The 13,358-nt window shown below is 29.5% G+C and overlaps 1 protein-coding gene across 1 annotated transcript; it reads right to left on the minus strand.

Annotated features, from left to right (window-relative positions):
* Positions 1-1,024: 1,024 nt before the first annotated feature.
* Positions 1,025-5,653, minus strand: LOC136085629 (keratin-associated protein 10-8-like). The gene is made up of 3 exons (XM_065806953.1): positions 5,559-5,653; positions 5,238-5,483; positions 1,025-1,883 (listed from the first exon to the last, which is right to left on the minus strand). The coding sequence occupies exons 1-3, from the start codon at positions 5,651-5,653 to the stop codon at positions 1,025-1,027; spliced, it is 1,200 nt and encodes a 399-aa protein (XP_065663025.1).
* Positions 5,654-13,358: the final 7,705 nt, after the last annotated feature.

The following is a 13,358-nucleotide window of genomic DNA, read 5'->3' on the forward strand; positions in this document are numbered from 1 at the left end:
GTTTTAAATTAGACTTTAACACATCAAAAAATGTAGCATGGTACGTTATTAATAAAAGATTGAGAACATTTGTTCAAGACTAAGCTGATCCACATCGGTTTACCATTCTTATGAATATCCCAAAAGGATTACGCAATAAAAACTACATTCTTATTGTTCAGAAATTGGCAATCGCAGCACAAACTGTTGCTAATGAAACTATGAATGAAGCTGTACAAGAACTCAAGGAAGGCAAATCTCTTAATGAGATAGTAGATACTGGAGTTTCTGTTGATAGAACATGGCAAAAAAGGGGAAATAGTTCACACAATGGGGTGACGGCAACATTATTGATCGATTGAAAAATTATTTTGGTATTTGCATAATTCAAAATTGTGGCAACCTTGAAGGTATGAGACCTTCAGCCTCAGCAAGTTTATTTTATGTAGCATCTTCAAGCAAAAAAATTTCCATTATCCACATTGTCCCACAGGGCAGTTGGTATAAATACAATCAGGAAAAAGCTAATGGAACCAATGATTATAAAACAGGATCAGGTCTTCCTATTGAAATTGTGCTTAAGTTAAACCCCATTAACATCAGATGCTTACTCAAATCTTTTACTTCATGGAAAAATAGAACCAAAATTAAAGCTTTAATGCAATGATATGTTCCAGAATACCAATTTCAAAGTATGTTTTGCTTACGCAACTGAAATTTGGACTATAATGTTATTGGAGCCTTTAGTATTGGATAAAAGTCTAGTATCCTTATATTCAAAAAACTTAATATGATACTAGAACAGAATACTATTTCTGGATGCAATTACTTGAACCAGAGAAGAATTACCATGTCGGAGTATAAAAATCAAGACACTATCAAGTAATAAAGAAAGATTATAGAAACGCAAACATAAAAAATCTGACAAATTTGAACAGAAAGAAAGAAATATGTTTGGGGCTGGTGTTCATGATTAAAAACTTCTATTAATATGCTCTTTTTATATAATATTTTTTGCATTTTTGTTATTTTTTAATATTTTTCATCACAATTTTGACTTATTTGTCAAACGAGGTGTACACAAACGAGGTGTACACAAACGAGGTGTACACAAACGAGGTGTACACAAACGAGGTGTACACAAACGAGGTGTACACAAACGAGGTGTACACAAACGAGGTGTACACAAACGAGGTGTACACAAACGAGGTGTACACAAACGAGGTGTACACAAACGAGGTGTACACAAACGAGGTGTACACAAACGAGGTGTACACAAACGAGGTGTACACAAACGAGGTGTACACAAACGAGGTGTACACAAACGAGGTGTACACAAACGAGGTGTACACAAACGAGGTGTACACAAACGAGGTGTACACAAACGAGGTGTACACAAACGAGGTGTACACAAACGAGGTGTACACAAACGAGGTGTACACAAACGAGGTGTACACAAACGAGGTGTACACAAACGAGGTGTACACAAACGAGGTGTACACAAACGAGGTGTACACAAACGAGGTGTACACAAACGAGGTGTACACAAACGAGGTGTACACAAACGAGGTGTACACAAACGAGGTGTACACAAACGAGGTGTACACAAACGAGGTGTACACAAACGAGGTGTACACAAACGAGGTGTACACAAACGAGGTGTATACAAACGAGGTGTACACAAACGAGGTGTACACAAACGAGGTGTACACAAACGAGGTAAACACAAACGAGACGTGCACAAACGAGGTGTTTGCAAACGAGATATACATAAATGAGGTGTGCACAAACGAGGTAAACACAAATGAGGTAAACACAAACGAGACGTGCACAAACGAGGTGTTTGCAAACGAGATATACACAAATGAGGTGTGCACAAACGAGGTGTATGCAAATATATTTGTCTACACAAGCGTGTAGACAAATAAATTGAATTTAAATTAAAACAAGCAACTTAGTTTATTGATCAATCATTTGTTATTGATGGGGGCGAACTCACGGTTTTCAAACACATTAGTTTTATATAACCAGATGCCACGCTTAGCAAAACAATTACGGACAGTGCTGATTATTGCAACTTTCCCTTATGCTTGCTAGAAAGTTTCATTTATTTGATATAACGTGGCGCAGTAGTTAGAGCTCAAGCTCAGAACCAAGAGGTCCGTGATTGATGCTAGCTCTAGCCCAATAAGCAACATTGGTAAATAAGGAGGCGTGAACTTCCTAGTTAACTGCTCTTCCGCGGTGCTCTGTGATAAGATCGCATGGACTTTTGGGAGCACCTTAATAGCCACACACACACACAAGACTAAATAAACAATATAGCACCAATATTGTCTGCTACTCAGGTAATATTTTTGTAATGGCTTGAAGAAAGCCAATTATATAAAGGCTGCAATATAATTTTATACTGAGTTGTATAATCTAAAAAAATAAAAAAGGAGGGACATCTTTGACAGTTTTCACACCAGGTTTGCCATAATTATATATTCTACTTAGATCTTAATTATACTTGACTAACAAGTCATTCAGTAACTTGAAAAACTTATTGGCAGATAGGCAGTTGAATCCACTTGCACGAGCATAAGATATTGGTTCAGGTTTGCGTAAGGTTATACTACTATGATGTTTAATAAATGTATATAGTCACTTTTTTATCATTGTTGAACCCATGCTGCAACCTAATTTTATCTGCAAGCTGATAGACTGAGCGTGGAACATCCATTAAAGGTAAACCAAAAAAACTTTCTTCCGTGTATATTATATATACCAGTAACTTTTCCTCCAAGGCTTCATTAAAAATTATAATATCTGCAAAGGTGCTTATTACAGCCAGTTACAAACTTGTTTATGTTATTTGGTGTAGCACATCATTCTTTTTGAAAAGTCTGGTGTAGCACATCATTCTTTTTGAAAGGTTTATAAAATAACAGGCTACTATTTTTTACATTTAAAGTTGCTTCCTACATTAACGATTCATTCCACAATCTTTGTTTAAATTTTTGAAAGGATGTGGATTATTCATACTAATTGGCATTATATATATATGCTCAATATCTAAAAGCAATGAAAACAATGAACAATGAGTTAAAAACTGTTCCTTCCCTTGATCAATTTAAAAATAAACCTAAACAAAAACTTTATATAATTGACAACAAATTAGACTTCTTCTGAAACTTTTAAATAGGAGTAATCACTTGCTTTAACTTGTTTGTTATTTTTTTTTTTTTTTTTTTTTACTACATTCTTGATTATATTTATTATTGATCTTGATCTGAATCTGAAATATAAATAATTGTAACAATAATATATTTTATAAAATGTGTTTAGAAATGTGTAAATAAGCGATTAACTATATATTTCTTGCATATTATATTAAAATTTTATACTATAATTTTGTGTTTTGTGTGATAGACTTTCTAAAGAATATATTTCTTATATTTTTAAAAATTTATTGTTATATTTATTTATTTTTGATGAATATAATTCTTATATATTATATTCAACTTTTATACTTAAACTTTGTGTTTTTTATAATAGAGTTTCTAAAATTTTATTTTATATGAAAATTCATTACAGTAAATAAATATTGTTCATAACACAAGTCTTAAACTTCCCTTATTGTTTTATCTCCTATTTATTTATTTAAAATTTGAAATCTTAATAAATAAAAGTTAAAAATACTAATAATAACACTAATAATAATAAAAAAGCCTTTTTATATTTGTATCTATATTTGTATTTTTTGATAATTATTATATTGTATTGTAATTTAACAAAAAAGTGTAATTTAACAATTTATGTTTTTAATTTTTTATTTATATTTATATTTTAAAAGGTGCTTGGCGATAAGATTGAATTTGTCTTCTTCTTGCCCCAGTCGTATATATACATTTCATAATAAATAATTTTGTAAATTTTTCTTAATGCTCTAAGTAGTTAAGGCAACTTTAATATATTATAGCGTCTGTATGATATTTTGTTGACTACGACATATTTCTGTTGAATGATCAGGTCTGTGAATAATGAAAAGACGAAAAAAATTAAAATGATAAACTTTGCAGTACCATAAAGTATAAATGTTTATAGAGAAAAAACCCAGACCGAAGATTCTTTTTTAAAAAAGTCTTCTTAAAATCACAATCGCTTGTCCAAATTTGAATAAGATTTTAAATGAATACGTTTTTTAGGTGAAATGAACATTATAGTTTAACAATATGATCTGTTCTGATTGTTTATTGGCAATTTTTCTTAACTATAAGCTCTTTTTTGGTCGGATTTCTAGTATTTTTTGTGAAAATTGATAGAAATATTGTGTTTTGACAACTATATATAGTTAATACCGATTCACTATTACGAGTTGTAAAAAGGTTTTGAAAGTTATATTAATGGGGCTCTAAGCATAAAAATAGTTCAAAATGTGATACCAGCATAAAACTTGGCAAAATTGTTGTTAATAACTATACAAATTGATATAGAGAAGGACCCCACTTGTCAATGTTTTGAGTTATCTATTTTTAGTCTTCTTGAGTCTTGAGATTTTTTGAGTCTTCTATTTTTACTAAAATGGGATTAAATAATTTCATTTTATAAAGAGGGGGCATTAAGTATAAATAATTCAAATTGTGGTAACAGCTTGAAAATTTCAGGAAATTGTCTAAAAACTAAAAAAATATATAAAAAAAAGGAGACCTCGTTCTTAAAATATTTTTTTGGTCGTGGGGCGCCCCCAGGTTCGAACCTTTTTATTTTATATAGTGAGGGCCAATAAGTTCAAATAGTTCAAATTGTTATACCGGTTTAAAACTTTCAGGAAATTCTCTATGATTTAAAAAATTCAAAAAAAAAAGACTGTTTTAAAAATATTTGTTTTGTCCTGGGGCGACTCCCAAGTCAAAACCCCTTTATTTTATATAGTGGGGGCAATAAGTTTAAATAGTTCAAATTGTGATACACGGTTAAAACTTTCTGGCATCTTTCTAAATAGAACTAAAAGGATTCAAAAAAAAAGAGACATCGTTCTAAGAACATTTCTTTGATCCTAGGAGGACCCCCGAGTTGACTGTAAAAAAACTTAAAATCTTTTATTATTTATTTAAAGAATTTAAAGAAGAATTAACTTCAAGTAAACAAATCGATCATATTATATAGAAGAATAAGGCTAAAGATATAAAGCAAAATTAAAAGGGTGGATAACAGATTTATTCTATGGATGAATACTTATTGGATTTGAACAACACTAGTTTTTTGAGGTTAACTCTAATTCTTCTAAACACTGACCAGAACACTTGCATAACTCCGTGCAGCTTAATCCTGAACGTTTGCATTTGCATTGTGTTCCACAACTTTTTTTGCTTCTACATTTTATCAACTCAACGCATGATTTTGATGCCTCGGGTAGAGTCATCCATAAAGGTGTCATTGCGTTATTTATTTTCTTCCAACTCCATTTACTAACGTCCGGTAAAATCTGTTGTGGTACCAAGGATTGTCCCCATATTATACTAAATAAATATATAAACATAAAAGTTTTTAATTGGAATCTATTTTTTAAGTCCATTCCACTACTAAAAAAAAACCTTCCTTGAAACACAGCTCTTTTCAAATACTGAAAAAGTGCATCTTTTGTTGGTGGTAACCCCTCGCTCTGCCGTGACTTTTTAGTAAAAAGCATTCTTCGGCATATGGCGAGGTCATTAGTGGAACTTGTCTTATCATAAAGTAAAATAACGTAGCGCTCAAACTGCAGAAATATATCAGCTGAAATAACTCTAGTATTTGGAGATGACAAGCGAAATAATAAAAAAATTGGTAGTCTACAAAAACACATTTTTAAAATTTAAGCAGCTTGCAAATCTAAAATTATTGTCTTTTTATAACTATATAAACATAAGTTACCTGCAAAATGTTCTTATAATTTCTTCATCTCCATTGTTCCAGAGGTTCAAAGCTAGTTTTTTACCCCGCCCGGCAAAGGAAGATACGATATCACAACCAGTGAATGTAAACCACAATGAAACAGCTTGGGCTTTTCACCTAACTTTTGAGCATAATAATGTACGAGAAGCCAACGTTTCAGTTTTCTAACTCCAAACTCTATCCAAAGTTGCTTGATACCCGTTAATTGTTTAAAAACGGAAATTGAGATTGCAACAATACTTGGGTCAACTGTCTGAATACAAACAACTTGGTGCCCACTGTCAACAGCATTTTTAACGTGTAGCAAATCCGAGTGTCAGCTACCTCGTGGTTACAAGGTGAAATAGATTTTTTGTTAAAAGATTTGGAATTAGAAAAAAGTTTCATCAAACGTTGTTACTAAAAGTAGGTCAAATGTCGGTACTTGCACAAAGTTTGTTGCAAGCATTTTAAACAACTCATTTTTATTTTCATCCAATCGTAAGAACTGTGACCAATTTTTCCAAATACGAGTTGAGTCAGAAACACACACTCTAACTCCATTACCACGACTATTCCTGGTCTGGGTTTTTAAACTACATTCAAAATAACGGTCAAACACAATTAAACCCTTTGTATTTCTTTATGTTTTGCTGATGAGATACTGATTATTTTGTCTCGAAATTAAATTTCTAAATACTCCTTGAATGTCTTCGAATTTACCGGTTGAAATATATTGCTCCTCCATCTAAGGCTTTTGAAGTGATACCTTCAGGAGTAATCAAAGAAGGTGCCAAATATTCTTCAAGACATTTACGATAATCCAATTTTTTAGTTTTTCAGAGTTTACCGTATTCAGATATTACTGGTGGATAAGCATGATTTTCATGTCAAAAAAAATCATATAAATTTCCATCTCTATGTTGAGATGCAACATAAAGTGATGCAAACATTTTACATTCTTCTTTGAGCATTACTGTTTTTAACCTTCCTTTTTGAGTAGCAAGATTTTTTTTTTCTCTAAACAAGCATAAGTTATTTTTGGGGATTGTCTTATATATTGAATCCCTTCCAATTGTTAAACAATTCTGAATATAACATCTGGATGACTCAATACCCATTTGCTTAGCTTTTCTTATGGATGCTCTAGCTTCTGCATCAAGTAATGTCTTTGTTGATAAATTTATGAGAATATCTTTTTCTATTAAAAAGGGATTTCCGAAATTTTTTTATAACTTCAATAAACTCTGATACATGTTCAGTATAATTTTTTTCAAAGGCAGGTGTATCTTCGTGATGATTTTTCTCATTGTCATCTTTTTCTTCTCCAAATCTTTCTAGAAAATCAGAAAATAAAACAGAATTATGTTTTATTTTCTGGTTATCTTTTACTGTCTTTGAATAAAAAGCTGCCCAAGATATTTTTGCTGTTTCTTCCCCTTCTGGTTTTTCTGTAAAACTTTAAATACAGCTGTCAACCATTCTCTTGATTCACTTAAAGCGTCAAAGTTTTTGAACTGGTTGAAGTTGATTGTTTGTAATGGATATTCTACAGATTGGTCTTTAGTAGGCTCTAATGCAGTGTAATATGATGGTAAATCCAAAATATTTTAAGTAATTTTTCCCGAAAAATCATAATCAAAATTCTTTACAACTAATTCTGGTTCTGCATGTTGAAATATGGATATTGATGTTCCATAAAAAGATTTGATAGCTATACTAGAAGATGGGTTGTGATCAATGTTATTAATTGCTGCAGTTATAAAAACATTTTCGATAAGTGAAGGAGGACACACAGTGTAATTATTATTGTAGAGTTTACATAGTTGATTGATAAGTGCGGTTTTAATGGCATCAACTCTTGTTTGAGGTACACTAACTCCAATCTTTGCTAAATTGTTAACAATGCCTTTCTTTCTCATTTTGGAATGTATATTTAAACAAACATATAATGGAAAAGGCGGAATTCTATCTTCTTTATGACGTTTATATTTTCCTTCTTGTTTGGTTGGAACTTTGTTTTTTAAACAATTGTAAAATATGAGTTGAGAAATAGTAGATGCAACTTTACTAAGTGCTGAATTAATCTTAATATCTTTTACTTCTTTTCCATATAACACCATTCAAACAAAGCTTTGTAATGTGTTTGGGATTAGTTCATTATCTAAACCATTCAAAAATATTGGAACATTATCAGTATTTAGGACTTTAAAAATTTGGTTTTGCAAAATAGTTGCTGCTTTTACCAAACATTACCAACCCTCTTCCTCGTTTCTTAAATAACAAGCATCAGAAATAGCAGTTCCCAGGTTTGCCTTAAATGTCAGCAAAACTTCTCTACCTTTTTTAAATTCTCTTAATTCTGGCACTAAGTTTAAAATTTTTTCTTTTAGTCTTGTTTTATTTTCACATTTTGAATTTATGTCATAACTCTTTAAACGATTGCAAAAAAGTTGGTATAGTCCTGAAAGTTGAAACACAGGAATAGTTGATTCATCTTCATAGCACTGATAGATATATTCCACTATTTTACTAACCTATCCTCTCTCAAGAACAAATGTCAAAAAAGATGAATTACTAAAATAAATATATTGCTATAAAATAAATATATTGCTATAAAATAAATATATTGCTATAAAATAAATATATTGCTATAAAATAAATATATTGCTTTAAAATAAATATATTGCTATAAAATCAAACCCATTTATTTGAACTTCTCTAGATTACTAAGTAATGTCTTATATCCAGTGTCTCTTGTTAGCTATTTGGATTTAGAAGGATTAACAAAGTCGCAACTATTTGATGACAGCTCTTGACATATGAAGCATTTATCACACTCAATGGCATTATTTGTTGTTGTTGGTAATTCATAACCAGTTGCAGCATTTACAAATTTAAAACTCTTCTGAGACATTTATTATTAAATTTTAAGGGTTAATTCTGTTACATTGAATTTGTATAGGTCTCACTTATTTTGAATAAATATAGTAAAATAACAGTAAAAGACATCTAAAAGTAACAAACTTTATATAGATTTATTGTAGTCAATAAATGCTAGTAAATGGTTTAAAATTTTAAGATTTTAAAAACAAACATATCAGTCTCTTTGGTAAACTATAATTGTTACAGAAATACCAAAAAACCTAATGCATAAGGTTTATGCTCATGAAAGTTAATTATTTTAAAAGATACATTTACTTATGAACAAAAAACAACTTAAAAAATTTTTTTTTACATTTACTGTTTGCACTAACCTAAACAAATTATTAAATTCTGTTTGTTATAAATTTGTTACAGTATGACCACGCGCATAATTTCTGTCTTTATTTCAAGCCGATTTTGCGATTTGCCGATTTTTAAGTCCATTTCTAAAATAAAAAAATCTCTATAACTCAAAATCTAAGACATTTACAATTAGGGTCCTTTTCTAAATCAATTTGTATAGTTATTAACAACAGTTTTGCCAAGTTTCATGCTGTTATCACATCTTGAACTATTTTGCTAAATATTTATGCTTAGAGCCCCCACTATATAAAAAAACAAGTTTCTTTTAATATTAAAAAAACCTGGAAAAAAAAAAACAACCATTTAAAGCTCTTGTTTGGAAATAATACGCTGATAAAACCAATTTAAGTTTTAAAGATAATTTTCTACACTTATATTAAATACAAACAATTTTAATATGAACCTATTTATTTTATTACCTATTTTTTATCTGGGGCGGACGCAGGTTTTAGTTTACCCTGTCAAAAAAAATTTAGAAACACTTAAAATTTGGTCAAAATATAATTTTTTGAGTAGCGAAATTTTAAACAATGTTATTAGCTAACTATTTTCTACAGTTTCTTATATTTCTAACGGTATAAAAAAATTAGTACTGAAATAATAGATTTAATTTTTGTTTGAAGACGACCGAAAACAGCACTTTTTTATCGTTAAAATTGTATCATTGTTAAAACTTAATTTTCTCCCTAAATACAAAACCTTTTATTTTAATTTGCATTGTATACAAAGATAGTAGATAAGTTTATCTTAATTTATAAAAAAATGTAAACATGTATTGATACATCTTATAAAAAAAGCATTTAAAAAATGCAATTTTTATGAGTTTAAACTGATTTTTATAGTGCTATATATATTTTTATAGTGCTATATATATTTTTATAGTGCTTTATACCTTAGACTTCCTTCGCGAAGCCAATTCTTTTTTTAAAGAGAGTTTGTATCATTCTGTTAGAAACTTAAAAAGTTAGCTGCCCTAACTTGCCCGATTTTGAAATAATGTTTTAAAAAGCTCATTTTCACGTCAGGAAAAACTCTCAAACTCTGTTTTGAGAGCTTTTCCCGACGTTTCTGAAAAAGAAAAAAAAATATGTATATATATATATATATATATATATATATATATATATATATATATATATATATATATATATATATATGTATGTATATATATATATATAAGCTGGATTAAAGCATTTGCCAAACACGTTTCTACAAATAGGTAATGGGAAGAATCTAATTGGCATTGACCAGTTTATGGTAGATAGTGGTAGATTAAAGTCACCTACTATGATACATGCAGAGTTGCACTTAGAAGTAGTTTTATAAATTAACTTGCACAAATCTTGGGTTCTTAAAATACTGGTGGCAACACATGAAGGGTGATAAACACATAAATGTCAAATTTTTAGGTCAATGGATGAGACAAGACTGTCAAAACATGTAGTTTCAGTATTTTGTGGTTCTTTTGGTATTTCAAGATTATTTTGAACTGAGTGAATATTATTCTTCACTTGTATAAGTGAAACACCACCTTTACTGTTTTGATCATATCAAAATACTTTTAAATTATTGCCATTAAACAATAATGAATCAGGTGTTTTTTTTATTTAGCCAAGTTTCTGTTATGAATTGCTGTTTTCAAAATTGCTGTTTTCAAGAAGACTGTGTTGGTGATGTAGTTTATTGTTTCTGATCTAGCAGTAAAGTAGGCACATTTAAAGGTTTTTTACGAAGGTTAGTAAACAATTGGTGTTGCTGTTAGAGTTAATTTGGTGCATAATGGTCGTTTACTGAACTGGTAATTGCTATTTCTTGTGTTGAACTACTTTATTGTTTCTAATACCGTTGTAGAAATCTCCATTTGAATTAGTATTATTTTTCTCTTTGTATTATTCTCTTAATTGTTTTGAATTGTTCTTTCAGTTTAGGTTTGATTGGAGTTGATGAATACTATATTTTTCATATTCTTTTGAGCCTCTTAACTCTTTAGATTTTCTCAGTATTATATTCCTTCAACTTTATCCTTAACCACTACTATGCTTGGAGCATTGCTACCATTTGCTAGGCTTCAATTTTATTTAAATTTTTGTATGGTAACATTCAAATTAGGTTTGTTTATTACCTTATTTGATGTAACTGTATTTTCATCTTTTTCTGTTTTAGGATCTGCTTTTTTGGATACAGTAAGCCCAAAAATAACCATATTATTCTGCCTTTCTACTCTCCTTTTTGTTTCATTTGTAACAGAGTTGATAATAGTAATTTCATCACTTGGTTTATTACCCTTTTTATCAAATAACTCGTACCAATCAAATATGTTTTTTTCTACTATTTTTCTAGTTTTTCATAGTTCTAATTCTTTCAGATAATAGTTCATTTTGTTTTCCAGCTTTTTTTTATTCTGATCAAGTGATCGATATCCCTGCTTCTTAAGAATTCAGTCGAGTCGGATTGGATCTGTTTCTTTACTCTTCTAACTGATTTTAGGTAACCATTTTACTGTCTTTAATATACAGAAGTTTACTTTGAAGAAATGCGAACTCACAGGAACAACGGTAATTATTCTGTTGTTATTTATGATAAATTAGTAGTTAAAGATTTTAAAAAATCACATAAGAATGCTTAAAGTATATTTATTTATTATATTTTTATGTGTAAAATAATATTCTTAGTTTTTATTGTTAAAATAACGGAAGCCAACAGTTTTAATGTTTTTGACATATCAGAAAGGAAAAACGCACTAAACCGAATTAATGACGATGATAGAAACATCAACTTTTTTGACGAAATATCAGTAGATACGACTTATTACAATGTTGACGATGTTAAACATGTTCTTAATTCTTCATCATCTTATTTTTCATTATTTCATATAAACATCAGAAGCATAAATAAAAACTTTGAAAATTTAAAATTGATATTAAATAATATAAGTAACCAAGTTTAGTATTATCTGTCTGATAGAAACTTGGTGTCATCGAGACGCGATAAATTCTAACTTTCAATTATCAGGATATAAACCCATTCACCAACCGAGAGAAAACGGCAATGGCCGGGGCGTATCTATTTTCGTCCAAAACTCATTTGTTTTTAAACATGTTGAAAACCTCAAAGTAAATGACGTTAATTGTGAATCATTAACTATTGAAATAATTAATAAAACAAACAAAATCTGCTTTTTTGGAGGTACAGTAAGGCCAAAAATAACCATATTATTCTGCTTTTCTTCTCTCCTTTTTGTTTCATTTGTAACAGAGTTGATAATAGTAATTTCATCACTTGGTTTATTACCCTTTTTACCAAATAACTCGTACCAATCAAATATGTTTTTTTCTACTATTTTTCTAGTTTTTCAAAGTTCTAATTCTTTCAGATAATAGTTCATTTTATTTTCCAGCTTTTTTTTATTCTGATCAAGTGATCAATATCCCTTCTTCTTAAGACTTCGGTCGGGTCGGATTGGATCTGTTTCTTTACTCTTCTAACTGATTTTAGGTAACCATTTTACTGTCTTTAATATACAGAAGTTAAATTTTATATAGTCTGTGTTTATTTTAATTTATATAACATCGTTATGTAATTTCTATGCAGCGTTATATTAATCATTACATTTTATAAGGATTTTTTTTTTTGAGTGAGAGGGGGATGGGGACCCTGTAGCCACGGTACTATTTATTTTACCATAATACATATATAAAAGGTATAGTTTTTTTGTGTATATATAAAAATTGCAGTATCATAATTCATGATTTAAAAAGTATTGAAGCATGCATTTTGAAATTTGTGTTAACAGATTTTTGATACATATATTTCTTCTTTATTTTATGTTTACAGGTAACCTTTTATCTCTAATTTTATGTTTACAAATACCATTTCTTTGATTTATACTTTTCTAAAACAACAGACGATGGTTTTTATATATTGACAAACTCTACCAAAAATTGAAGCCACCACACTTTTATTCGGGGGTGTTTATAAATGACGTCAGTGTTTTTTTTTTGATTTTTCTACCCCCCATCTCCCTCGTTTGTCAAATCTAGTAGTAGATCTAAGCAAATTATAGAACAGTTGATCACCAAATTTATCAAGTTGATCATCAAATAATAAACTAGCTAATCAAACTATTTATTCTATACCTATAATATAAATTTACTCACTCCTCATCATCCCATGAGTTGTTAAAGTGATATTTG

The sequence above is a fragment of the Hydra vulgaris genome, chromosome 09, assembly GCF_038396675.1.
Source record: "Hydra vulgaris chromosome 09, alternate assembly HydraT2T_AEP".
NCBI classification, from domain to species: domain Eukaryota; kingdom Metazoa; phylum Cnidaria; class Hydrozoa; order Anthoathecata; family Hydridae; genus Hydra; species Hydra vulgaris.